The following is a 25970-nucleotide window of genomic DNA, read 5'->3' as shown; positions in this document are numbered from 1 at the left end:
GAGGGGAGAGCGAGAGGAGATGCAGGGGGGAGGGGCGAGCGAGATGCAGGGGTGCCCAGGCTCCTCTGCCCGCCCCCTCACTCTGATCCTACACAGTGCAAGCCCGGAAAGGGACGATGCAGGTTCCATCAAGGACGTTGGTGATTGATAGAAATGGGCTTTGAAAGGTGTGTGGGAGTTCACCATGTCCTTCCCTCAGGATCCTTCTGAACTCTGAACGGCTCAAGTCGCGAATTGCGGAGATACATGAGAGTCGCACAAAACTGGAGCAAGACCTGCGGGCACAGGCCTCAGACAACCGTGAGATCGACAAGCGCATGAACAGCCTCAAGCCTGATCTCATGCAACTGCGCAAGATCAGAGACCAGTACCTTGTGTGAGTGGCTAGCGCCATACTTCCAGTTCCATCCACCAGGGGGCGTTCCTGCCGGTCTGCACCATGCAAGTGCTGCTTGTCCACCAGGGGGCGCACGCGCACCGGTTCTCTAGAACCCTGCAGTTGAGCTAATGCCTTTTTCCCTAGATTAATTTTATTCTATGTATATGAGTGTTTTGCCTGCATGTAGGAGGACCTGTGTCATGCAATGCCTGTGGATCCCCTAGAACTGGAGTTACAGTCGGTTGTTAGCCACCACGTGGGTGCTGGGAACCAAACCGAGATCCTCTACAATAGCCAGTGCTCTTAACCACTGAGCCATCTCTCCAGCCCCAATTTAGTTAACTTAGGCAGTTGTAAGCACTCTACCACTGGGGAAACAGAAGGCCCAAGGCACAGTTGGAAGGCCGCAGCAGCACCCTGCAGCCCTCTCACTGGGCCTCTTGTGTGATGGCAGTGAGCTGAACAACCAGGGCCTTGATGGGCCCATAGAGCAGAGGAGCACACTGGGGTACCCGAAGTCCCCTGTTCTGGATGGCAGGGTATTGTACCCCACCCACCCAGGCCTCCTGAGCTCTGGACAGGCACACCCTCAGTTTCCCCTCCAGCTGACCTGCTTTTCCCTCCCAGGTGGCTCACCCAGAAGGGCGCCCGGCAGAAGAAAATCAATGAGTGGCTGGGAATCAAAAATGAGACAGAGGAGTGAGTGACCTCTAGAGGGAAGGGGTAGGAGGGCTCTGGAGAAGGGGGCCATTTGCATTGGACCTTGGATGAATAGGGGTTCACCGGTGTGCCACCTGTGCATGCATGATGGGCTGTTCTTCTGCCTCCTCCACAGCCAGTATTCCCTGATGGAGGAGGAGGATGACCTCCCTCACCACGAGGAACGCACATGGTACGTGGGCAAGATCAACCGCACCCAGGCGGAAGAGATGCTGAGCGGGAAGCGTGACGGGACGTTCCTCATCCGTGAGAGCAGCCAGCGGGGCTGCTATGCCTGCTCCGTGGTGTGAGTGCCCAGAGCAAGCATTGAGCACCTACTGTGTGTAGGGTCTTGGGGAACCCAGCCTGGAGGAAGTGCCCAGGGCTCCCCTCTAACCCCAAAGGCAGGCAGCAGGGCTACAGAGGATGGGAGAGCCAGGCCTGGGTGCCCCTCTGAGCACCCCCATCTCTGCCTCACAGGGTGGACGGTGACACCAAGCATTGTGTCATCTACCGCACAGCCACCGGTTTTGGCTTTGCAGAGCCTTACAACCTGTATGGATCGCTGAAGGAGCTGGTGCTGCACTACCAGCACGCATCCCTCGTGCAACACAACGATGCTCTCACGGTCACCCTTGCCCACCCTGTACGTGCCCCAGGGCCAGGGCCCCCAGCTGCCCGCTGAGTACCCCTCATCAGGCCATCGAGGCTCTCCATCTCCCCTGTTTTTCTGTGTCTCCCTGGTTACCCCCTGATCCTCCACCTTCCCTCTGCAGGTCCCTACTGTCCCCAGAGGGCCCCACCCCCACCAGCTACACCTGCCATGTTTACAGAGGCTGGGGGGGCCATGAGCCTGGGCCGTCAGATTTTTTTTAAAGCCATAGTTCTGGGGTCAGGGCAGGAAGGAACTGTGCTGGGCTGCTTCCAGAATCTTCAGCTGGGACATTGGGGGCTGGGCGGGACCCACCCCACAGACCCCAACTTCCTCCTCAAAGGTCGAAGTGAAACCAACCACCAGGGCCAGGGAGTTACCCCACAACTGCCGAGAAGTACCCCATCAGAAAACAGAATTAGATACCAAGCCCAGGGCCGGCCTGCTGCACCCAGGGTCTCCAATCATGTTGGCTTTGATTTTCCCCTGACTGCAATCTCTTCTTTTTTGGACAAGAGCCCTGAGTTTGTCACCTCCCTTGGACCCCATGCCTGCCTGGGGCGACTGGGCAGTAGGTTTTGTACGGTACGTTTATTAATAAGAATCTGAAACATTGAACCTTGGGCCTAGTGTCTTTGGGGACTGGGAGTCTGTCTCGGGGGTCATGCATGGGGGTCTATCTGAACCACCTCTCATTTTACTTCCTTGGCACTAACTGGTGTTTTTCCTCCTATCTCTGGAGACCAGAGAGGTTAAGATCCTTGTCCAAGGTCACATAGCTCCCCATGGTACTCTCACCTCTGCCCCCAACCCTGGCCTTTCTCAGGACTCCCAGACCCAAGAACAGTCCCTCTCAACTACCAGAGTTCCAGGCTGCTTGCCTCACCGCAGGTCTGAGCCCTTGGCCAATCACCAGCTGTGTACCCTCAAAGTCACCCCCACTCCCATCATGCACAGCTTCCTCACTGGGAAGACTTGCTGTCATCCTCTCACCAGCCCAGAGGGTGGCTCTTGTCCCTGATTTTGATGCCAAGGCGAGGCCCTGCCCTGACCCAGCACATCTGAGGTTGAGCAAGTCCCCAGGCCTTGTGCTCTGAACACACAGCTCTGAACACAGTGCTACCCCACCCATTCTGTCCCCAACCACTGCCTGGGACCGGAATACAGCAAGGATTTTTGCTTCTAAGATAATGCTACTCGGGTGGCCTCAAAACTGCAATCCTCCTGCCTCTGTTTTTTGAGTACCAGGAATCCAGCCCCTGCCCTTTTCTGTTTGCCCATGGGCACCTCAGAATGAATGAGTGAATGGTGAGGATGAGTGGAAACAGCTGGCCTCTGACCCAACCTCTGTAGGCCCAGTTCCCCTCCCAGTCCCTAAGAATGCCCAGGAGGTCACCTAGGAATAGTCCAGAAGATTCCAGCTTGTGATACCAGAGCTGGGAACCTGAGGCAGGAGGATGGTGGGCTGGGTGTCAGTCTGGAGGACCTGAAGAAACAGCTCAGGTAGAGCCCCTGCCTAGAATCCCCCAGTGGGGGGCTGGGGGCATGGCTCAGGGGTAGAGTCCCTGCCTAGAATCCCCTAGGGAGGGGCTGGGGCCATGGCTCAGAGGTAGAGTCCCTGCCTAGAATCCCCCAGTGAGGGGCTGGGGGCATGGCTCAGGGTAGAGTTGAGCAGCCAATGTAATGCTGAGTCCCAGCCTAGCACTGCTAAACAAAGCAGGTAGGCAGGCTTGGGCTTTGATCTGCTCAGGTAGCAGCTCACGGTGTATGGACTCCAGGTTAACTACAGCCCCTCACTTGGCTACTGTCTGTTCCTGTACAATGATCAGGGTCTTTCCAGCACTGGATTGGATCCTGTTCAACACAACCATCTGGAGCTTGATCTCCCAGTCAGACAGATGGGCACATTTCTTTCTGCAGATGGTCTTTGATGGTATTTCAGTGTCCCTGGGTTTTTCCCTGTCTTCAGCCCCTATCAAGCATTGCTGTCCAGCCCCATCCCAGCCTGAGACATTTCTGAGCCCTTCCTGGTTGCTTTGTTCTCCCACTTGTCATTCATGCTCCCATCTTACAGAGAGGAAAACTGAGACTAGGTAACTAAAAGATCTTGGAACTCTCGCATTCAGTCTCAGAGTCATGGTGCCTCCCTCCTACCCTGTGTGGCTCCTCAGGCCAGGAATCTCCACCCTGAGACTGCCAAAAAAAGGAACCCTAAGCCATAGACTTGGAGATGGCCCTCCCTGCCCGCTTCTGTTCTGCAGTCCAGCCGTCTAGCTCAGCATGAGATAAAAGGGCTGGATTTCCAGGCCTGAGGGGCAGAGGGGCCATGAGCTAATCCAGGACTCTCCCCACCCCTGCTGTGCCAAAGAGATGGCTAAAGTTTGCATAGCCCCTGAGGCCTTGAAAACACTAGCTACACCCCTAGACCAAGTCCAGCTGCACCGGATGATTGGGTCCGAAGGCCAGGGACAGGCCTGGATCGCCCTAGAGGCCCAGGATAGAAACAGCTGGATGCAATGACACTTCTCTGCGTCCCTCAGCCTGACTGTAATTCAGGTTCCCACCTGACCTGGGAATCCAAGGGGGGGCGGGGCAAGGAAGGACAAGGAGAAGGGCCCTGGCCTTGTGATGTGATTTGGGACGCGGCTTCGGCTGGGGTTCAACGGACCGAGGAAGGAGGCCCAGGGCTAGAAGGGACCTTGGAAAGGTGCGAGGGGCGTGGCATTGGGGGCGTGGCATTGGGGGAGTGGCCTCTGCGTGGTTAAAGCCTCCGCCCGCGCCCAAGGCAGCTCCAGCTGTCTTGCCCGCCTTTCTCTCCGCGGTCATGCCCCGGTCTCCGTTCTTGCCGCCGCCGGCGCTGCTGCTGCTGCTGTTGCTTCTCGAAGTCCCCGGAGCTGCGAAGGCCTCCCCATTGCAAGCGTTCTCCGCGGGGACGGCCACCTGCAAGGTACGGTCGGGGACACTCAGGAGGGGACGGAAGGCCACGCGCCGTGTCCGCGCAGGCACTTCCCCACTCCGTGAGCTCATTCGGGGAAATCCACGGTCCCCAGGGAACGCTGTCCCTCCCCTCCCCCGTGCCGCTACCGCCACCCATCCCCGGACCCTGGGCTTCGCGCCCAATTTGTTTTGCTTCCTCCGTGTCTTGAGACCCGAAGCTGTCCATGCTCGCCCCTGCCTGAGCATTTATTAACCATCTACGGTGTACGTCTGGGCCAAGGGCCGGTGGGGGGGTGGGTTTCCACTCCACACCTGTTGAGCCACTGCCGGTCTCCACCTGCGCGTAATTATTATCGCTTACTGTGTGCATTCCAGCAGAGAAGGCGGGCAGGCATGCTCCTGACAAGTAGCAAACACATGCCCCGCACGCCGAGAGCCTTGCTCAGGCTCTGGCCCGCCCGCCGCCCCTCCGCAGAAGCCGGAAGTCTGCATTTATTAGGCACCGCCTCTACCTAGTCTGTCATGGGGCTGGGTGAGGCTCCCCTGGGTCCCTGGAGAGGAAGAATAAATAATCTGCGTGGGTGCAACGCCGCCTCGGCTCAGTCACGAAACGACAAGAAATGAACATGCATTAGGCTCAGACAAGGTTGAGAGCAGTGACTAGAAATACACGTGTCTTGAGCACTTATTGTATGCAGACCTGCTAGGAAAGGGGTTTCCGCTTTGTTTGGAGGGGAAGCAAGAACTGCATACATTGAGCGCCTACTGTTTACAAGCCTCCCTGTTTCCTATTTGCAGATAACCGAGATTGCAGGTCTTCACCGCAGTTTCCCAGTGGACTTGGGGGTGTGGCTCAAAAGGAGAGCTTGCAGAGGAAGCAAAGACTTGGGTTCCTTCTCTAGCTGTTGTGTCATTCCAGTACTTGGGGAGGCAGAGGCAGGAGAATGTCTCTGAGTTCCAGGCCAGCCTGAGCTACATAGTGAGAACCTGTCTTAAAAAAATAAAATAAAAGGGCCAGGCGTGGTGGCACACGCCTTTAATCCCAGCACTTGGGAGGCAGGCGGATCTCTGTAAGTTTAAGGCCAGCCTGGTCTACATAGTGAGTTCCAGGCCAGCTGGGGCTACGGGGAGACCATCTCAAAAAGACAAAAGTAAGTAATAGCAGTCTGAGAGCAGAGCCGCCCGCCGGCTGCACCTCACCCCTACTCTTCCCTGCTTTCCAGGCCCACGATCTGTGCCTTCAGGGGCCGCGTCCTGAGCCCCAGGCACCACTGGTCAATGTCAGCCTGTACTATGAGTCTCTGTGTGGAGCATGTCGCAGCTTCCTAGTCCGAGACCTGTTCCCTACCTGGCTGATGGTGCTTGAAATCCTCAACGTCACCCTGGTGCCCTACGGAAATGCACAGGTGTGTGGGGAAACTGAGGCGGGCTGGGGCAGGGCAGGGGACACTGGTCATCATGCACAATCACCACCATCCTGTTGCAGGAAAGAAACGTGAGCGGCACATGGGAATTCACATGCCAGCATGGGGAGCTGGAGTGTAGACTGAACATGGTGGAGGTGAGCAGGATGCCAGGCCTGGGGCACAGGGACTGGGGAAGGCTTGGGGGGAGGGCACATGTCCACTCAGGACCCCAAACTCCCCTGCCTGTCTGCCACACCAGGCCTGCATCCTGGACAGGCTGGGAAGAGATTCGGCTCTCCTGACCATCGTATGCCTGGAGGAGTTGGAAGACATGGAGAAAAACCTCAGACCGGTGAGGCAGGCCCAGCCAGGGCAGAGCCATAGGTGGGCCCTGTGCTTCCCCCCAACCCACTCCCACCCTCACTAACACCCCCGCAACCCAGATGCCAGTGCCACCAGTGCTGGGAGGGCAGCCTTTTGTCATCCCAAGCACACAGGAGGCTGAGGCAGAGGATTGCAGGGTCTGACACCAGACTGGGGTACAGAATGAGATTCTGTCTCAAAATAGAGCAGAACCCAGGTGTGGTGGCTCACGCCTTAAATCCCAGCTCTTGGGAGGCAGAGACAGGTGGATCTCTGAGTTTGAGGCCAGCCTGGTCTACACAGCAAGTTCCAGGCCAGCTGGGGCTACATGGAGACCCTATCTCAAAAAAAAAAACAAACAAACAAACAAAAAAAAACTCTTCTCTGGAACTTTCCATCTGATTTCATTTTTTTGTTAATGGTGAAGATGGAACTCAGGGCTTTCCATATGGCAGGCATGAATGCAACTCCTGAGCCATGCCCCAGCTCCTCACTGGGGGATTCTAGGCAGGGGCCTCTACCCCTGAGCCATGCCCCAGTTCCTCACTGGGGGATTCTAGGCAGGGGCCTCTACCCCTGAGCCATGCCCCAGCTCCTCACTGGGGATTCTAGGCAGGGGCTCTACCTCAGAGCCACATCCCTAATTCTAAGCAGCTTCCATATCTGAATGAAGGAAGCCTGGATTTGTAGGTCGTAGCTGAGTGAATCAGGGTTGCTCTGAAAGAGCCGTCTGTGCGCTGCACCTGGAACCCTCAGCATGAATGGTCTGTGCCGGACACAGACCAGGTACGCAGTTATAAGCCAGGGTTTCCTACTCCCCTAGGCTTTATAAGGAATGAACTCCCAGGAGGCTGGAGAGATGGCTCAGTGGTTAAGAGCACTGGGTGCTCTTTCAGAGGACCTGGATTCAGTTTAACACCCTCTTCTGACTTCCTCAAGCATTGTATATATGCAGGCAATACACTCATATGCATGAAATAAAAATAATAAAACATAAAAAATAAAAAGAGAAATGAACTCCCAGAGGGGTGTCCCATCCCTTCCCCTTTCCTGCCCCCCATAGCTTATTGGTCATCAGCATCTTCCCACCGAGTGCCTGTCGGACATTCTCAGCCCTTCTTGGGTAGGACTGAGAGGTGAAATGTTCTGATGATGATATACCAGAGAGAGTACAGAATTGGTATTACAGAGGAGGTTCCTGAACCTCCACTCAGGCATAAATTGGGTACCAACTGTTTATAGACACTGCCATGTGACTATCAAACTGTCTCCTCCCACTGATGAGGAAACAGGCTCTGCTGGGGGGTCACCTGGGAACCGTTGGGGAGATAACAGAGAGGAACTGACCTAGCCTCCTCTTGCTCCTCCTCACAGTGCCTGGAGCTATATGCCCCAGATGTGTCGCCAGACAGCATCATGGAGTGTGCCACGGGGGAGCGGGGCATACAGCTTATGCACATCAACGCCCAGCTCACGGATGCCCTGCAGCCGCCACATGAGTATGTGCCCTGGGTCCTTGTCAATGAGGTAAGAACTCTTCAGCCAGCCCCAGGAACTGAGTCAGTTAAGCATCTGCTGCAAGGGTGGCAAGGTCTGGGTTCGAATCCCCAGGTCTCATGTAAAAAAGCTGGTGTGCTCCTGTAGGCTTGTAATCCTAACACTGAGGAGGCAGAGACAGAGGGATCCCTGGGGCTCCATGTTCAGTCAGTGTAGCTGAATCAGTGATCTCCAGGGTCAGTGAGACACACTGACTCTAAACACAAGGTGGGGACACTGAGTGAGTGAAACACAGTGTTGATGTCAGGCCCCCACACATACACAACACACAACAGACACACATATATAATATACCACATGCAACACACAGCACACACATACAGCACACACAACACATACACTACACACACATATACTACACACATGACACCCACCCACTACACAGGACACACACCATATACACATACCACACTCACACTCATTGTACATATACATACACTCACACTCATTCACACACAAGGTGTCCTAGTTTGTTTCTCCACTGCTGTGACAAAATACTCTGACCAATACCAACTTGGGGAGGAAAGGGTTTATTCAGCTTACATATCCTGGGTCACAGTTCATCCAGGAGCCCAAGGTAAGAACTCAGGGCAGGAACCTGGAGGCAGGAGCTGGACACAGGCCATGGAGGAACACTGCTTACTGACTTGCTCCCCTGGCCCCTGCTCAGCCTTCTTTCTTATGCAATATAGGCCCACCTGCCCAGGGGTGGCGCCACCCACAGTAGGCTGGGCCCTCCCACATCACTCAACAATCAAGAAGGTGCCCCACAGACTTGGCCACAGGCCAGTCCAATGTAGGCAATTCCCTAATTGAGGCTACCTCAACCCAGGTGTGTCAAGTTGACACTAAAGCTATCCAGCACACAAGGTATATGCACACATACCACACACACAGTCATACACACTTGCATACTCACAAACATGCACACAAACTCACACAGGCACGTGTACACATGCTGTTCAGGAAAGTGCTGTGTCCTTACTGACCTGGGATGAGACCTGGAACTGCCAGCATCTTGTCCCTCTGCAGTGCTGGGATCACAGCCCAACACCATCCTGAAGTGTTCTTCTCCACATTTTTTAAGAGAGTTTTAATTTTTTAAATTATGTGTATGTAGCTGGGTGTGGTGGCGCACATCTTTAATCCCAGCACTCGGGAGGCAAAGGCAGGCACTTGTGACTTCGAGGCCAGCCTGGTCTACATAGTGAGTTCCAGAGCAGCTGAGGCTACAGGGAGACCCTGTCTAAAAAAGATTAAAACAAAAAAAAAATTACATGTATATGTGGGTCTGTATGTATGTATGTTTATGAGTGTGTGTGTATGTATATGTGCATGTGTGTCTGTTTGTGTGCCTGGGAGAATAGGTGCCCCCAGAGGCAGTAAGTGTCAGATCCTCAGGAGCTGGACTTCAGGCAGTTGTGAGCTGCCATTATGGGTTCAGGGAAGGGCACCCCAGTCCTCGGCGAGAGCAGTGTGTACTCTAAACCTCTGAGCTGTCTCTCCAGTCCCCTTTTTGACCCTTTATCTTGCTTTTTCTTAGAAACCTCTGGAGGATCCCAGCCAGCTCCTGAGCCTAGTCTGCCAGTTATATCAGGTAAGCTGGGCACCAAACAATGGGATTCAGCTGGTGGGAATGGAGTCTCCCTACAGAATTCCAATCCCTACCCTTCCCCCTTCAGGGCAGAGAGAAGCCCGACATCTGCTCCTCTATGGCTGACCCCCCCAGGGAGGTGTGCTATAAGTGAAGGTCGGTGCTTATGACTGAAGATCATTGTCCCAGGACGAGCAAGAGTCCAGCTGCACCACTTTATCCAATCCCTAACCCTCACGAGATTCTGTCTATCAACTGAGAAATTTCTACACATTTTATAAAACCCAGACTCACAATCCCACCTCAAAATCAAGAATCTTCCCTTTTTGCTAATGGTGCTAAATTTAAATTCATTAAATAAATGGTTTTGATTGCTATGATTCATTTTTCCTGGAGAGCCAAGCAGGGAGGTGTACACAAATGATCCCAGCACCCAGGATACAAAGGCAGGTGGAGCTTTGTGAGATTGAGGCCAGCCTGGTCTACATATGAAACTCTGGGTCAGCTGAGGCCACAGGGAAACTCTGTCTCAAAAAATCAGAACCAAAAGCAAACAAAACCCTCACATTTTCCCTGGAGTTTTAGTTTCCTTTTTTTTTTTTTTTAAATGTGGAGATATGGCTGGAACTCAGGCAGGGCTCTGAACATACTCAGAATACATTCTGCCCAGGAGCCACACCCTTAGCCTCTAGAGTTTGTGGTTCATTTGAGAAGTTAGCAAGTGCCTCTCTTTTTTGTTGGTGTGACAAAAATACCTGACAAAAACAATTGAGGAAGAGTTTTGGCTCACAGTTGTGGTTTATCACAGCAACAGTCCCCCTCCTGGTACCTATTTTCTTAGTTTTTTTATTTTATCATTTCATGTGAGTGTATTTCCTGCATGTATGTGACTGTATTGCCTGCATGCATGTAAGTGCACCTATGTCATGCAATGCCTGGGAGGTCAGAAGAGGACATTGTATCCCCTGAAACTGGAGTTACAGACAGTTGTTAGCCATCATGTGGGTGCTGGAAATTGAACCTGGGTCCTCTGCAAGAGCAGCCGGTGTTCTTAACAGCTGAGCCATCTCTCCAGCCCTGTTAGTTTTCTTGTTGTGATAAAATACTCCAACAAAAGCAACCCAAAGAAAGAAGGGCACCTTTCGGCTCACAGTTTGAGGGTCCAGTCCATCATGGCGGGAAGTCAAGGCAGGAGCTTGGGGAAGCCACACACTTTGTCCACAGTCAAAAAGCAGGGGGATGAATGCTGGTGTTCTGCTTTGCCTAATCAAGACCTCAGCCCACAGGATGGTGCTGTCCAAGTTCAGGGTGTATCCTCCCACCTCTATTAATGTAATCAAGAGACTCTCTCTCAGGCACACCCAGAGCCTGTCTCCTAGGTGACTCTGGATCCTGTCGTTTTGACCATGTGCTGGATAGCTTTAGTGTCAACTTGACACACCTGGGTTGAGGGAGCCTCAATCAGGGAATTGCCTCTACTGGACTGGCCTGTGGCCATGTCTGAGGGGCATCTTCTGAAGAGTGATGTGGGAGGGCCCAGCTCACTGTGGGTGGTGCCACCCCTGGGCAGGTTGGCCTGTGTTGCATTAGAAAGCAGGCTGAGCAGGGGCCAGGGGAGCAAGCCAGTAAGTAGAGTTCCTCCATGGCCTGTGCTCCAGCTCCTGCTTCCAGGTTCCTGCCCTGAGTTCCTACCTTGAGTTCCCTGATGAACTGAGACCTGGGAGATGTAAGACAAATAAACCCTTTCCTCCCCAAGTTGGTATTGGTCAGAGTGTTTTGTCACAGCACTGAAGAAACAAACTAAGACAGACCATATTAACCCTCAGGACTTTTGATGCCTTGAGAGGTCTTAGCACAGGGGTCTCTGAGGCACTCTGTCCAGGATATACGGAGCTAAACCTCCCTCTAGTTTGACCAAGCCAGGGATGGACCACGGGAGGGAACAGGGAGGGAGGAGGGGTTGTATGTGTGAAGTATCTACATAGGGAAAACAGGCATTGAGGGTTGGGTTTGGAAGGCTGGGTAGGAGTTTAAGTAGAACAGACTCATGGATTCACCTCTAGCCTACAGCGCAGATGAAACATGGAGTCAGAGGACCCAGAGGAACCTGGGCCAGAACAGGACCCAGGATGGAGCAGAGACTTCATCTGGGGTCCGTGGAAGTGAGAGTGTCCTGGGCCAGCAGGAAAATCCTGAGCCAGAATTCCAGTCTGGGAATCTGAGACTAATTAAAGTGAATTTTGGAATGGTTAAAAACAAAAGAAGTTAGGATGTTAGTTTCTGCAGCAACACTAAACTGCCGTGAAAAATTCAATTATAGATAGGCAAGCCAGGCCCAGTGGCAGGAGGTGGGGGTAGGATGACCAGGAGTTCAAGGCCAGCCTGGGCTACATAAGACCCTGACTCACACAGGGAGGACAGGAATGCATGCTTCGCACAGACAGCGGGCTGGTGTGAAGATTATTCAGGAACAGGCGAAGGTCAAGCTAAGGTCTAGGTCTACCACCTCCGAACTGGACTCAGAGCAGTGTAGCTACTCCGCACCTCGACCCGCCCACTCCCAGGAGGCCTAGGGCGAAGACAGGGTCCGAGCTCAAGCGGGTGGCCTCAGGTTGGTGGCTGCTGAGCTAATTAGTGTCACGAGGCTCTCGATTGGCCAGGTCGGCTCAGGGATTGGGACGCTGGGATCAATCCTGGAGATGCCGCTCTAGCGCTGGTGGGCAGGCCTCGCTTGTCCATTGGTCCGTTAAGGACAGAAAACCGGTGGGGAAGTCAACGCCGGACTTCCGCGCTCAGTGTGCGTGACGTACACCAGCGCTTGTCCACGATTGGTCTGCGGGTTCGGGAGGCGGGCTAGGTGCACACCTGAATCTGATTGGCTAGAACTGCACCGTGCAGTGAAAGACGGTCCGCGATTGGCCCAGACAGCCTGGCTTGTGATTGGTCTGTTTCGAGTTGGACATGTGATTGGCTGTCTTGGGCTGGGCGTGGTGCAAGCGGCGCGGGTCCGGGACAGCTCGGTGCTGGCTGCGGCTATGGCGCATCGGTGGCGCTGGGCTCGGGCGTTGTTGGCGGCAGCGCGGCCGCTATTTCGGGGCCGCGTGCTGCTCGTCACCAATACGCTGGGCTGCGGCGCGCTGATGGCGGCGGGCGACGGCGCGCGCCAGGCCTGGGAGGTGCGCGCGCGGCCGGGACAGGGATTCAGCGCGCGGCGCTCGGGTGAGCGGGACCTGCATGCCGCGGGAGGGACCCGACGGTCAGCCGGAGACTCGGTCAGCAGGAGGGACCTGACAGTCAGCCGGAGGGTCCTGTTAATCTGCTGGTGGAACCCGACAGCCGGAGGGACCCGTCAGTGAGCGGGGGGCACCTCACAGTCAGCCCGGAGGGACCGGACTGTCAGTCGGGGGAAGCTATCGGTCAACCTGAGGGTCCTGTCAATCAGCCAGATGGTACTGTCAGTCAGCCGGAAGGACCCGTCAGTTAGCCAGAGGGCCTTGTCAGTCAGCGGGAAGAATCCGTCAGTCAGCCAAGGACCGGACAGTCAGCCAGAGGGACCTGTCAATCAGCCGGAAGGGATCGGTCAGCCCGAGGGACTGGCATCCAGCCTGGCAAGCCCTACCTTGACTGTCCCCTGTCCCCAGCCAGCATGTTCGCGGTGGGCTGCAGCATGGGCCCCTTCCTGCACTTCTGGTACTTGTGGCTGGACCGTCTCCTGCCTGCCTCAGGCCTGCAAGGTCTCCCCAGTGTCATGAAGAAGGTCCTGGTGGATCAAGCGGTGGCATCTCCCATACTGGGTGTCTGGTACTTTCTGGGTAAGCCGAGAGTCCAGAGGCAGCAGGGCCAGCTTTGTATTAAGAGGGGTGGTGTTATTATTTATGATTTTATTTTGTTATCTATTTATTTAAGACAAGGTCTCATGTAGCTCCCAACTGAGGAATAACCCAGCTGCTTTTCATTGGTTTTTGAGACATGGTCCTGATTTCATTGGGAGAGTGTGTGTGGTGTCACACACCTTTGACCCCAGCACTCAGGAGGCAAAGGCAGATGGATCTCTGTGAGATTGAGGTCAGTGTGGTCTAGAGACCATAGTGAGTTCCTGGCCAGCTGGGGCTATGAGAGACCATCTCAAAACAAACAAAAATACCCTAACAGAAAGCAATTTAAGGGAAGGAATTTATTTCATCTTACAGTTCCAGATTACAGCCCAGTCATTGTGGGGAAATCAAAGCAGGAACTCACATCACAGCAGCAGTCAGGGGCAGAGGTATGAATGCATGACACTTGCTTGTGGGCAGTGACATCTAGCACCATCCTCTCATACAGTCTAGGACCCCCTGCCTAGGGAATGGTAATGCCCACAGTTAATTAAGACAGTCCCCACACACATGTCACCAGCCAACCAATCCCTCACTGACACCCTCATAGATTCTAGGCTGTGTCAAGTTGACAAAGCTGACGCCCTGAGAGGGTCTCACTACTAGGTAGCTGCAGCTGGTGCAGAACTCACAGGAATCCTCCTCCCTCTGCTACCCAAGAGCTTCAAGCAGGTTTTCTCTGTAGCCCCAGCTGGCCTGGAACTTGCTATGTAGACCAAGCTGGCCTCAAACTCACAGAGATCCACATGCTTCTGCCTCCTGAGCGCTGGGAGTAAAGGCATGGGCCACCACGTCTAGCATGAGCTGCATTTTTGATGTGGCTCTTCTGCTGGTAATCCTGGACTAGGGATCCCACGACCAGGGGGCTGGGACAGACCCTCAGGAGCCAGAGGTGCTGGGGGCAGCTGGGGAGGGCTGCAGGGGTGAGGACAGTGTCTGAGGGGGTAAGGCAGGCCTGGAGGGAATCTGCAGGGCCAGTAGAGGAGCCTGAGGACTGGCAATGATGGGTGTGTACATGTTCTGGCAAGAGTGAGGGCTGATTGAGCTTCTCCCCTCCGGGCTTGGCTTCCTCCTCTGGCTCACGTGGCCATCCATTCTCATAACTAACTTGCTCAGATGGTTCCCCATTCTCCGCCACCAGCCTGGTGTCTCAGCTGACCAGCCCTGGCACTCTGCCTGGGATACTGTCTCTCAGTGGGCAGCCCTTCCTGAGGCCCTCCCTCAGCCTCAGCCCATTCTGTCTCCATGGTGCCTTGGCCTTTTACATTCTTTCTTGGTCTTCTTCCCAGGCCTTGGCAGCCTGGAGGGCCAGACTCTGGAAGAGAGCTGCCAGGAGCTGCGTGACAAGTTCTGGGACTACTACAAGGTGGGCGTGCCCGTTTAGGCCCCGCCCCTCACTAGTCTCGCGGGACACGCCCACCACAAAGCCACCCCAACCAGCTTTTTAGCCCTACCCACTCTAGAGCGGTCCAACCTCAGACCCTTGGCTCCGCCCAATGACTGTTCTCAAAGGTTCTGCGGCCCTTCACCGAAGCCCTGCCCCCCCTTTGCCCCTTCCAGGCAGACTGGTGCGTGTGGCCTGCAGCGCAGCTGGTGAACTTCCTCTTTGTGCCTTCCCACTTTCGAGTCACCTACATCAACGGGCTGACACTGGGTTGGGACACATATCTATCCTATCTAAAGTACTGGGTGAGTACCGGGTGCTGGGCCTGTGCCGGTGGGGCCTGGCTTCCGCAGGCATCTGCCCCAGACAACTGGAGGGAACTCCAGGGGACTTGGAGGCTCTGCCCCCAAGTGACCAGCGCCTCTGTATGGACAGGCTCCCCGACCCCCTGACGGTCCAGGCTGCGTGGCCCTAGGCACCAAAAGAGACTGAGCTGCAGCTGCACGCCGATGCCTGGCACGGAGCAACGGACATCCTCCCACAGGGAACGGACTAAAGCAGACTAGGGCTCTGGGCTCCCAACCGCAGCAGGACTCCAGGCATAGTCACTTGAGTCTACACGAGGCCTCAGTTCTCCCATCTGCAACACTGCCAGCAACACGGACCTTCAGGCCCGATGCTTTCCAATGGGAGCCAAATGTGACCCAAGACCAAGATGTCCTGAGCCCAGGGCACCACCAGCCAGCCATCTCCAAAACCCAGCAGGGCCCTGAGCCAAGTGGCCACCCCTAGCAAGGACATGGCCCATTGCCTTGCATTGGGGTCTGGCCTGGAGTCAGCTCCAAAAACCTTTACCGAAGGCTGTGTAGTGCTGTGGACATTCCATTAAATTATCTCTAATTACAACTCAGGCTGCCAGTGTCCTTCCAGCAAGTGGAACCAAAGGGAAAACGGGGTGGGCTAGAGGACCCTTGGAGGGTGGGGCCAGACACATATGCCCCTCATGGGAGGGCACCTGGGCACACAGTAAGGTTCATTCACTTTATTAGAACTGTGTGTAGTGTTCATGTTTCCTAGGGGAGTAGGGGACACATTTGACACTCATGACATCAGAAAGGTTTGGGGGTATCCCAGGGTAGTGATTAACACAGGGCACCCCACCTACCCCAAAACACAAATTAGTATTGGGGGAGAAGAGCCAGGCAAGCAGGATGCCAGACTCCTAACCCCAGTGGTCCACACAGAGGTCACCCTGCCATGGGGCTGGCAGGCCCTACCTCCTACCATTGGCTGGAGGTGACATCTGCACCCCCCCCCCACTTCACAACTGACAACTGTGGATGGGGGCAGTTTACAAAAAAAAAGAAAAAAGAGGTGGGGAGGTCTCCAAAGGAGGGCAAGCAGTGACCAGGGCACTCCACGACAGGGCAGGGGCAGGTGTATGTACAGGAAGGGAGGAGGGGAGGGGCGCCCAGGGGACATCTTCAATAAATAAATAGCTACGATAATAAATAGGGTGATGGGTAGGGGGCTCACTGGGGGGGGCGCTGGCAGGGTACTCTCAGCAGGCACAGTCCTGGTGGGGAGGTGCCTGCTGGTCAGTGAGCTGAGGGCCCTGCTTGGCACCTGTGACTGCAGGGTCAGCTGTGTCCAGTGACTCTGACATCTTCTCACAGATGACGTCCACCAGCCGCTCAAAGGTCTGCTTGACATTAATGTTGTCCTTGGCGCTGGCCTCAAAGAACTCGAATCCTGTGTCCATACATTAGGAGTGACCAGAGGGCTGGACCTTCCAACCCCAGCCCAGAGCCCCTTCTCTGAGGGACAGTCCCCACCCAGCCCAGTGCTTTAAAGTCACTGACAAGACCTAAGGAAGACACAGGAATGGGTGAGCCTTTATAGACCATCCTTCCCTCCAGCCCAAACTGTCACCCTGGCCAGACACGCCATCTTGCCACCCAGCCCTGCCCCAGACTCTGGTTCCAGGCTTCTCACCGAAAAACCCAACTGTGCCAAAACAACCAACCCCCCACCATGATTCCCTATTGCTACCAGAATTATGGGCCTCTCCCCATGTTTCCTCTAGGGGGCACTCACACCCCACCACCAGAACCCAAGATCTAACTCTGCCCTTTGCCTGATGGCTCTGTTAGCAGGCCCTTAGACCTTCACCTGCCAGATGTGCTGTACCCTCCTACCACTCACCCAGGTGATCAGCCAGCTGCCGGCCCCGCTCAGAGGATACCACCCGCTCATCCTCCATGTCACACTTGTTTCCCACCAGCAGCACTTGGGCATTGTCCCAAGAGTAGGTCTTGATCTGGGTGGACCTGCGGGATGTGCAAGAGGCCAAGGTGGATGTTAGCCACCAAGACCTGCCCCAAGGCCCCAATATACCCCATGCTCTTAACTGAGACAGGCTGTGCCCATCCAGCCCAAGTTGTTCCAGAGCCCTCCATCCCCTGCCTCAGCCTCCCAAATGCTGGGATGTCTAGTGTACATCACATATCTATTTTGGGGCTCCCACATCACATCACTAGTTTCTTTGGGGCTGGAGATGACCCAGGTTCTCACACATGCTAGGCAAGTGCTCTGCAGGTGAGTCACACCCCAGGCCTCTACATCTGCTGCCCAGGCTGGTCTCAATCACTTGGGCTCCTGTTTTGGCCTGATGAGCTGGGCTGCCATGCCTGGCTGGGTAGAATGTTGAAATGTGTACAGATAGGGTTGTAGCACAGTGGGACAGCTCTTGTCCAGCTTGTTGGAGACCTGTGTTCCTTCCCCAGTATCCCCAATAAAGAAAAGACTTCATACCCTGTGTGGTGGCACACACCTCTTTAATCCCTACACTTGAAAGGCAGAGGAAGGTAGATTGCTGTGAGACAGAGGCCAGCCTGGTCTACACAGCAAGTTCTAGGCCAGTGAGGGCTACAGGGAGACTGTCTCAAAAAGACAAAAAAAAAAAAAAAAAAAAAAAAAAAAAAAAAGCAAGCTTCATAACCCCAAAGTCATATAAGCTGTCCCACCCCACTCCAGATTCATTGTTGTTTTTTGGACATCCTGGGGATACAAGGTTATACGTTTACCAACTTAGCTACAAACACTACCAATAGACCCCAGCCCCAGCTCCCTTGAGTTTCACCTTTTCCATCTGAAATGTTTTTTTTTTTCTTTTTCCTGAGTGGGGCAGGTGCACTCACCAGTCCTGCACAGCATTGAAGGATTCCTCGTTAGTGATGTCATACATGAGGATGAAGCCCATGGCGCCCCGGTAGTAGGCTGTGGTGATGGTGCGGTACCGCTCCTGCCCTGCTGTGTCCTATGGAGAGACAGACTGAGGTCAGAGGGGACCTATACAGAAGCCCCTGTGGAGAGATGTGCTGAGGGTGCCCCAAAGACCCTCTCAGGCCCAGAGACATAGAGGGTCAGGAAAAGTAGACTGTGTAGCCTCTGTGCCAGGGTGCCAGTGCTCAGTTAATGTTCAAAATTGGGACTGTCAGTCACTGAACAAACAGCAGGTGTTGTCCTTACACCCCTCACCATGCCCTGTCTCAGACAAGAGGATTTACAGGGAGGCGCATGCCTTTAATCCCAGTACTCCAGAGGCAGAGGCAGGCGGATCTCTGTGAATTCAAGGCCAGCCTGGTCTACATAGTGAGTGCCAGGTCAGCTGGGGCTACAGGGAGACCCTGTCTCAAAAAAGACCAAAAAAGCTGGGAGCAGTGGTGCATGCCTTTAATCCCAGCACTTGGGAGGCACAGGCAGGTGGATCTCTGTGAGTTCAAGGCCAACCTGGTCTACATAGTGAGTTCCAGGTCAGCTGGGGCTACTGGAAGACCCTGTCTCAAAAAAAGACCGAAAAAAAAAAAAACCCCAAAACAAAAACAGAACTCCCTGCTCTTCTGGACAGCACAAACCACTGAGAGTCAATATTCTCCTTAGTGATCGTACACCAAATGCTGAAAAGGTCTGGGGAGAGAAGTAAAAGATGGATGACCTGGGAGGTGGCAGGGATACAGACTGAACGCATGACAGCGGGCTGGAGACTTGCTCAGTGGTTAAAAGCAGGCACTGTTCTCAGCACCCTTGTTGAATGGCTTAAAATTTCCTGGAACTCCAGATCCAGTGGCTCCAGTGACCCCTCAGGGTCTGCATGGGCACTGCACTCATGTGCACACACACAAATTATTAAAACTAAATCAAAAATAATTGTCAGACATGGTGGCACACACCTTTAATTCCAGCACTCTGGAGGCAGAGGCAGGCAGATCTCTGTGAGGTTAAGGCCAGCTTGGTCTACATAGTGTTCCAGGCAAGTGGGGCTACAGGGAGACCCTGTCTCAAAGAAAAGAAAAAAGAGGTGCAGAATGTTCCTGCTTCATGCCAAGTGCAAAGGCCCTGCCTGACACGGGCTGGCACCAGGTGTGAGGGCACAGCCAAGGAGAGAGTCTTGAACCAGGGCCTGGCCTTTTCCCTGCATGAAGTGGAGCCCAGGGACACTGGGGAGAAGGAACAGCTGTAAATGAGGGGTAACGGGCTCCTTCAGGCTGAGAGTAGGTGTCACCACATAGCTGGGGTCTCACACACAGGGAAGGGCTTGAAAATGACAAAAACCCATGGCCCAGGGATGCCTCTCTGTGCCTCACATCATACAGTAGGAGCAGGATAAATACAAAGCATGAATGAAGGAAAGATGGCTTTTCCCCTCCAGCCCAACACACCCAGATTTGTAGCTTGATCCTCTTGTCGTTTCGATAAATGGTCTTGACCTTGAAGTCGATGCCCACAGTGCTGACAAAGGCTGGCGTGAAGGAGTCATCCGCATAGCGGAAGAGAAAGGATGTTTTGCCCACACTGCTGTTCCCAATGATCAGGATCTTGAACATGTAGTCGAAGTTCTGGTCGGAGGATTCCTTCTGTCCATAGCGTGAGTCCGTGGCGGATGCCATCTGCAGGGCAGGGCATGAGTGCCTGAGGGGGACCCTGCATGGCAGCTGCTGGCCAGGTGAGCAGGATAGGGGCTGCACAACGTGACCCAGAGGAGGATCACCCTCATTCCATTAGCACCCATGATGTCAAGTGGGGTCCCCCAGCACAGACCAGACTGTGACCTTGACAGGTCCAAGTTTTCAAAGGCAGAGCTCAAGGACTCTGGGAAGGGGACTCCCCTCGGCTACCCGTCATCCCAAATCCCACTGCAATGGGAAGGGAGACCAAGGCGGGGCAGGCCTCCCTGTCAATCTGGTTGATCATGAAGGGGCGCACCTACAGGCGCATCCACATCTCCTGCCTCTCCCATCTCCTAGCCTGAAAGAATTGGGGCCCCAAGACAGCTGCATCACGTGACAGACGAGGGTCATGCGCAGGCTCACGTGCACGCATCTCCACGCACGCGCCCTCGAGACGGACAGACAGACCCCCCCCCCCCCCCACACACACACACACACACTCGCGCAGGCGCAAAACAACGTGCCCAGGACAGACCCAAATCACTGACTGGAAACACATACAAGACAGGTAAACACGCAAACACTCGGGAAGTGTGCAATCCTACGCGTGCGCATGGCTTCTTGCACCGATGCACAAGTGCACACGCCACTCACCCCTACACCAGTCAGGGTGCACTCTGCACCCAGCCACCCTGGAGTGCGCAGCGTGTAAGCGCCCGGCTCCACAACCCGCGCAATCGCACACATGAGCACAGACCCACGCGCACCGTGCACGCGCACCGTGCACGCACAAGGCTCCACTGGCGTGCACGGTGCGCATCCGGAGGTCACGCGAGCCTATCCAGGTCCAACGCACGCGCACGCACGAGCCTCCCGCAAGGCCCAGGCCTCTCCTCTCCCGCCGCTGCAAAGCCGGGCCCAGGTGGGTTACAGGATTTGCACAGGGATCCCAGTCCCGGGCGCGCTCGCCCTTCCCCCGCCACCTGTCAATCACGAGGCTGCGAGTTGTGGAGACCGTGGGACCCAGGATGCGCTCACCCTGCGGCTCCGAGCTGTGGCGACCCTCGCGGCGGCGACCTGGCTGCTCTGGCGACCCGGCCCCGGGAGCTGCGGTGCGGGCGGCGGCGAGGCTCCGGCCCCTGCAGTCCTTGCTGACGTCCTGCAACGCCAGGGGCGGGGCCTCTTATGCAAATGATGCTTGCATCACGTAGGGCGGGACCGCGCGGTGACCGAGAAGTCCCTATGGGCCAGCGCCAGCTTTGGAGGGGCGGGGCTTGAAGTGCGTGACGTGGAGGGCGGGGCTCTCTGATATTTCTATTGGCTTCAGTCCTCGAGCGACGGGATTGAGCACCCAATTAGCGCTCGGTGACGTCTGCGGCGGCCCAATGTCTGCTGCCAGGCGTTTGAAGGGCTGAGAGGCCGAGCCTAGAACTGAGCCCGGGTCTGGGGGCGGTTCCTGACACCGCAACTCAGCCCAGGTTGGGGCTACCGGAGTTGCTGGGCTGGTTAAGGGTCTCCGACCCCCAGTTTTAGAGACGCGGGACTGGACTAGACACGCTCCGGCCACCCCAAGGAGCTGGGGTTTTGTTTTGAGACCGGGTCTTACTTAGCCCAGTCTGGCCTCAAACTTGATTAGGCTGACCTGAGGATGACCTTGAAGTCCTGGGCCTCCTGCCTCAACCTCCCAATTGCAGGAATGACAGGCATGGGTCACCGGACCCATTTCGCCCACGTTTTAGGGCTCAAAAGACACATTAAAGGAGAGAAAAACAGAAGATCAAGAGAGACCTCAGTTCAATTCCAAATGTGCAGGAAGCCCTTCGCTCACCTAAGTTCGGGAAAGAAGTTGGAGCTGAGGCAGGCTCCACCCCAACCCCTCCTTTCCGGGGTTGAAAGAAATAATACGGGTCCACACAGCCACTAGGAGCTCGGGGAGAATCCCTGTCACTCCAGCACTCTGGAGGTGAAGGCAGGAGGATGAGTTCCAGTGACTGGCAAATCAGCCTGGGCTACTTGAGATCCTTAAATATTTGTCTCAAATATTTAAGAAATGGGCTGATGTAGCTCAGTTGGTAGTGTAAGCTGAACACAAAGTTCGGGGTTCAATTCCCAGCCCCACATAAACCACGTGGGGTGATGCACACCTGTCACCCCAGCATTCCAGAAGGGCATGTATTATGGAAGTAGAGCTTATCAGATGCTAAAGGATTTTACAATGTGATGATAATTAAGAACTCCTGGAATGGGGAGGTGAACAGGAATCTTCCCCTGCCCCCTATGGTTATCTAGGATAGAAGTCTTTGTTTTCCAAAGCTGTTACATTCCTATATAAAAAATTTGTTGCCTAAGGTTTTTGCATTCCTGTAACCCTTACATTTCTATTACCTTTGCTGCTCTGTAATCTTAATTACCATGTATAGGCTATGTACCCTTTGAGTATAAAAACCCTCCAAAACTTGAACATGGGGTGTGACTCCTTTGATTCCTGGTGTCAGTCCCCTAGTGTCAAACTTCCCCTCCTCACCTGTCTTCTGCTGTTGGTCTCTGATTTTTCCATAACAGATGCAGGATTAGGAGTTCAAGGTAATTTTGGCTACGTAGAGTTGAAGCCAAGATAGGGAATGAATGAATGAATGAATGAGAGCGCCAAATTCCCAGAAAGAAAAGAGGGGGGCTGCTGGGACCTCAGAAACAGCCTCGCTCCCCCGTCACTGAGGGCTCAGACGTGTCCTGTCCCTAAGTACCCCCAAACTTGCAACAAAAGACCCAGGAAGCAGAGTTTTGAGAGAGGCCCCAAGGCCTTCTCTGTGGACCCTGGGTCTGGGCTACCCTATGTCCAGGGAAGCAGGGTACAGAGAACCCAGGATTCAGGGTTCCTGAATACACTGCTGCAAATATGGGGGCCAGGGTGGGAACCGGTAGGCTGAGCGGGCCCCACCCAGTGTCCCAGCGGCCAGGGAGTCCCATCGCCTCTGGAGGTGGATCTGGGGACCTGTGTAGACAGCCGCCAGCTGCGGGGGCGCCAGGGACCAAAATAACTCTGCCTCCACCCTCGCCTGCCGCCCTGGGGAAATTCAGTCCTTTTTCTTCCCAAAGGGGTTTGACGTTCATCTCCCTCATACCAAGTGACAGGGGGAGAACTGGGAACAGAGAAACAAACACCAAAAGATGATCAGTTTGTTGTGTCGCGCACCCCGCCCACAGGGAGCCACAAGTGGGGACCTGGTGACAGGTGGGAAAGCATGGGCACAGGGAGGAGCTGAGTACTCCCACCTGGGTTTGGTGCATGTTGGGCACCCACAAATATCTTCGGATTAGTTTCAAGGGAGGGAACTGTGAGATTGTCTCTGCTCTGCCTTTAATTTCAAAATAAAAATGGGGGCTGGGGCTGGGGTCCCATTGGTAGAGTACTTGCAGCTGCTCAGCTGATAGCGTGCACCAAACCCTGGGTTCCCAGCACTGCAGACACCAAGCATGGGGAGACCTTCTGAACTTGGGGCACTGAGGCAGGAGAATTGTGAGTTCAAAATCATCATGGATGACATAGTTCTTACTGTCTCATAATTGCAATTTTTAATTTTTTAATGTTTTATTTTATTTGATCCTTTTTGAGACAGGGTCTCCCTGTAGCCCCAGCTGGCCTGGAACTCACTATGTAGACCAGGTTGGCCTTGAACTCATATGGATCCACCTGCCTCTGCCTCCCAAGTGCTGGGATTAAAGGCGTGTGCCACCCTGCCTGGCATGTATGCCAGAGCACCCGGGTTGTGCAATGCCCATGGAGGTCAGGAGAGGGCGGTGGATCTCCTGGAACTGGAGTTGTGAACATTTATTAGATGTCATGTGGGTGCTGGGAATCAAACCCCAGTCCTCTGCTAGAGCAGCCAGGGCTCTTAACTGCTGAGCACCCAAATTTTTTTTCCAAAATTTTTTTAAAGCATAGTTTATTTTAAACTGGCACACTGAAGCAAAGCAACCTACAGCACTGGGGGAAGCAATAGTTTTAATCTTTTTTAAAAAATATTTTTATTTTATGTGTATGCGTGTATTGCCTGCATGTAGGTAAGTGCACCCGTGTCCTGCAATGCCTGCAGAGGACAGAAGAGACTGTCAGATCCCCTGGAACTGGAGTTACGGATAGTTGTTAGCTGCCATGTGGGTGCTGGGATTCGAACCCGGGTCTTCTGCAAGAACAGTGTTCTTATCCACTGAGCCATCTCTCCAGCCCAAATAGTTTTAATTTTTAAAGTTATATTTGTTTTAGTGCATTTGTGTGCACGTGTGGAGTTTGTTCTCTCCTTCCACAGTATGGATCCTGGAGATGGAACCCTGGTCATCAGCAAGCCCTTTACACACTGAGCCTTCTCACTGCCCCAAAAGTTTATTTTCTCTCTGAATTTATGTGACTTCTAAATTTTCCAGAAAGGAACATATATTGCTTTGTAGGGAAAAGAAGGGGGGGGAGTGTAAGTAAAACCTTTAAGGGTTTGTCCTGTGTGAAAACCTGGAGTCACTGAAGCTGGTACCGCAGATGGCTTTTTGTGCCTCCTGGAGGTCTTCACACTGATGATGGTAATGAATGACTGGAATCATAATATTTACAGAGGACATCAAAATCCCACCCTGGATCCTTGGAGACCCTCCCAGGGTGCAGAGTTCCAGGCCACAGGAAGTGGGGCCAGGGAAGGACACTACAAGCAGATGATACCTGTCATCCCAGCACTCCAGAGGTAAAGGCAGAAGGACCAGGATTGCAGATCATCCTCAGTTACATAAGGAATTCAAGGCCAGCCTGGACTACATGAAAACTTATCTCAAAAAAGCCAAAAAAGGGTCAGGCATGGTGGCACACTCCTTTAATCCCAGCACTTGAGAGGCAGAAACAGGTGGATCTCTGTGAGTTCAAGGTCAGCCTGGTCTACATAGTGAGTTCCAGGCCAGCTGGAAAATCGGGGCTGGAGAGATGGCTCAGCAGTTACGAATACCAACTGCTCTTGCAGAGGACTGGGGTGTGATTCCCAGCCCCCACATGGTGGCTAACAACTGTCCATAACTTCAATTCTAGGGGATCTGACAACCTAATCTAACCTCCAAGGACACAGGTCAGTGTGCTTCCTAGGTAGAAGCTTTGAGAAAGCAAAATGGCCTGCTTGTGTCTGTTACCAATGAATTGAGCCTGACAGGGGCTCAATTGAGTCTGGACATGGAAACAAGGGCTTCCATGTGCTAAACTGAGTTCTACTTCTGAGCCAGGGCCCCAGACCCTCACTGGGGGATTCTAGGCAGGGGCTTTATCTCGGAGGCACGCTCCCAACCCCTTTCCTTTTTATTATTTAATTTTTTTTTGGTCTTTTTTGAGACAGGGTCTCCCTGTAGCCCCAGCTGACCTGGAACTCACTATGTAGACCAGGCTGGCCTTGAACTCACAGAGATTCGCTTGCCTCTGCCTCCCAAGTGCTGAGTGCTGGGATTAAAGGTGTGGGCCACCACGCCCAGCCCCTTTCCTTTATATTTCAAGCCATAGACTCCACTGCTGTGCAGCCTGGACCTCTTCATTGCAGGGCGTGCAGGCAGGCCGTGTCACCTCTACTAAAGCACTCATTTTCAGTAACTGAACACAATGCAGCATGAAAGGTTTAAGTCTAGAAATGTTTAATGCCCTCAAATGTATGAAGGTGTTTCAGGGCAGTCCCCACGAGCCCCCGCCAGCATTGAGCCGAGCATGTGAGCAGATGAGGAGAGAACCTGAAGCCTGGAGGGGCTGGGGTTTGTCAGTAAGGGTCAGCTGTCTGTCTGATCTGGAGAGGCTTGGGGTCAGAAAGCAAGGATCAAAAGACACTGTGAATGGGTGGGATTCATGCTTTTTTCTATTTTACAGGACAGAGGCCCCAGTGGCTAGACCACTGCTGTCCAGGACAGAGACAGTGACTGCAGGAGAGTGCAGTCAGCAGACAGTGCTACAGAGCACGTGCAAGTCCTGGTTCCGCCCCCAGCAAACTGCCCCTCCCCCAGCACAGAGTATCCCAAATTAACCTATGTGCAGGCAAAAGCTACCCCATCCTTTAGGATGGTGCTACAGGAGGACGCAGCCCCTCAGAGCACTGGTCTAGTCAATCCTGGGGTCAAAGTGGGTCCCAGCCAGTCTTTGAACTGGACACTGAGACCTGCCCATGCC

At 54.1% G+C, this 25970-nt stretch overlaps 4 protein-coding genes across 6 annotated transcripts in view; 3 read left to right on the top strand and 1 right to left on the bottom strand.

Annotated features, from left to right (window-relative positions):
• Pik3r2 (phosphoinositide-3-kinase regulatory subunit 2) overlaps positions 1-2348 on the top strand; it is a 10157-nt gene extending 7809 nt beyond the window's left edge. For both annotated transcript variants that reach the window (XM_017795982.2, XM_008824565.3), the window contains 4 exons: positions 200-376; positions 1007-1078; positions 1215-1385; positions 1559-2348. In XM_017795982.2, the coding sequence (XP_017651471.1) occupies positions 200-376; positions 1007-1078; positions 1215-1385; positions 1559-1763 (625 nt within the window). In that variant the 3' untranslated portion in view covers positions 1764-2348. The remainder of the gene's footprint in view (positions 1-199; positions 377-1006; positions 1079-1214; positions 1386-1558) is intronic.
• Positions 2349-4487: 2139 nt separating this feature from the next.
• Positions 4488-9967, top strand: Ifi30 (IFI30 lysosomal thiol reductase). Its single transcript, XM_008824564.3, has 7 exons — positions 4488-4677; positions 5891-6073; positions 6154-6228; positions 6333-6425; positions 7811-7963; positions 9537-9590; positions 9676-9967. The coding sequence occupies exons 1-7, from the start codon at positions 4555-4557 to the stop codon at positions 9739-9741; spliced, it is 747 nt and encodes a 248-aa protein (XP_008822786.1). The 5' UTR covers positions 4488-4554; the 3' UTR covers positions 9742-9967.
• A 2599-nt stretch (positions 9968-12566) lies between these two features.
• Positions 12567-15752, top strand: Mpv17l2 (MPV17 mitochondrial inner membrane protein like 2). The gene is made up of 5 exons (XM_008824560.3): positions 12567-12806; positions 13229-13399; positions 14752-14828; positions 15023-15151; positions 15282-15752. The coding sequence occupies exons 1-5, from the start codon at positions 12623-12625 to the stop codon at positions 15336-15338; spliced, it is 618 nt and encodes a 205-aa protein (XP_008822782.1). The 5' UTR covers positions 12567-12622; the 3' UTR covers positions 15339-15752.
• Positions 15753-15873: 121 nt separating this feature from the next.
• On the bottom strand, positions 15874-20973 carry Rab3a (RAB3A, member RAS oncogene family). 2 transcript variants are annotated; one of them, XM_008824562.2, is made up of 5 exons: positions 20834-20973; positions 19568-19795; positions 18047-18165; positions 17052-17176; positions 15874-16598 (listed from the first exon to the last, which is right to left on the bottom strand). In XM_008824562.2, the coding sequence occupies exons 2-5, from the start codon at positions 19793-19795 to the stop codon at positions 16408-16410; spliced, it is 663 nt and encodes a 220-aa protein (XP_008822784.1). In that variant the 5' UTR covers positions 20834-20973; the 3' UTR covers positions 15874-16407. The 2 variants fall into 2 exon arrangements, with proteins under 2 accessions (XP_008822784.1, XP_008822783.1); XM_008824561.3 differs by lacking the exon at positions 20834-20973 and adding an exon at positions 20450-20518.
• Between the last annotated feature and the right edge of the window lie 4997 nt (positions 20974-25970).

The sequence above is a fragment of the Nannospalax galili genome, unplaced genomic scaffold (genome assembly GCF_000622305.1).
Source record: "Nannospalax galili isolate Female #2095 unplaced genomic scaffold, S.galili_v1.0 scaffold529, whole genome shotgun sequence".
In the NCBI taxonomy this organism is placed as follows: Eukaryota; Metazoa; Chordata; class Mammalia; order Rodentia; family Spalacidae; genus Nannospalax; species Nannospalax galili.
This window is presented reverse-complemented; position numbering and strand designations above follow the sequence as displayed.

Coding starts and splice junctions, on each gene's coding strand:
- Mpv17l2 (XM_008824560.3), top strand. CDS start 12,623: ATGGCGCATCGGTGGCGCTGGGCTCGGGCGTTGTTGGCGGCAGCGCGG. Junction 13,400..14,751: donor GGGTGTCTGGTACTTTCTGG/GTAAGCCGAGAG, acceptor TCTTCTTCCCAG/GCCTTGGCAGCCTGGAGGGC. Junction 15,152..15,281: donor TATCCTATCTAAAGTACTGG/GTGAGTACCGGG, acceptor CTGTATGGACAG/GCTCCCCGACCCCCTGACGG.
- Ifi30 (XM_008824564.3), top strand. CDS start 4,555: ATGCCCCGGTCTCCGTTCTTGCCGCCGCCGGCGCTGCTGCTGCTGCTG. Junction 6,074..6,153: donor TGCCCTACGGAAATGCACAG/GTGTGTGGGGAA, acceptor ATCCTGTTGCAG/GAAAGAAACGTGAGCGGCAC. Junction 9,591..9,675: donor TAGTCTGCCAGTTATATCAG/GTAAGCTGGGCA, acceptor TTCCCCCTTCAG/GGCAGAGAGAAGCCCGACAT.
- Rab3a (XM_008824562.2), bottom strand. CDS start 19,795: ATGGCATCCGCCACGGACTCACGCTATGGACAGAAGGAATCCTCCGAC. Junction 17,177..18,046: donor TTCAATGCTGTGCAGGACTG/GTGAGTGCACCT, acceptor CACATCCCGCAG/GTCCACCCAGATCAAGACCT. Junction 16,599..17,051: donor GCAGCTGGCTGATCACCTGG/GTGAGTGGTAGG, acceptor GTATGGACACAG/GATTCGAGTTCTTTGAGGCC.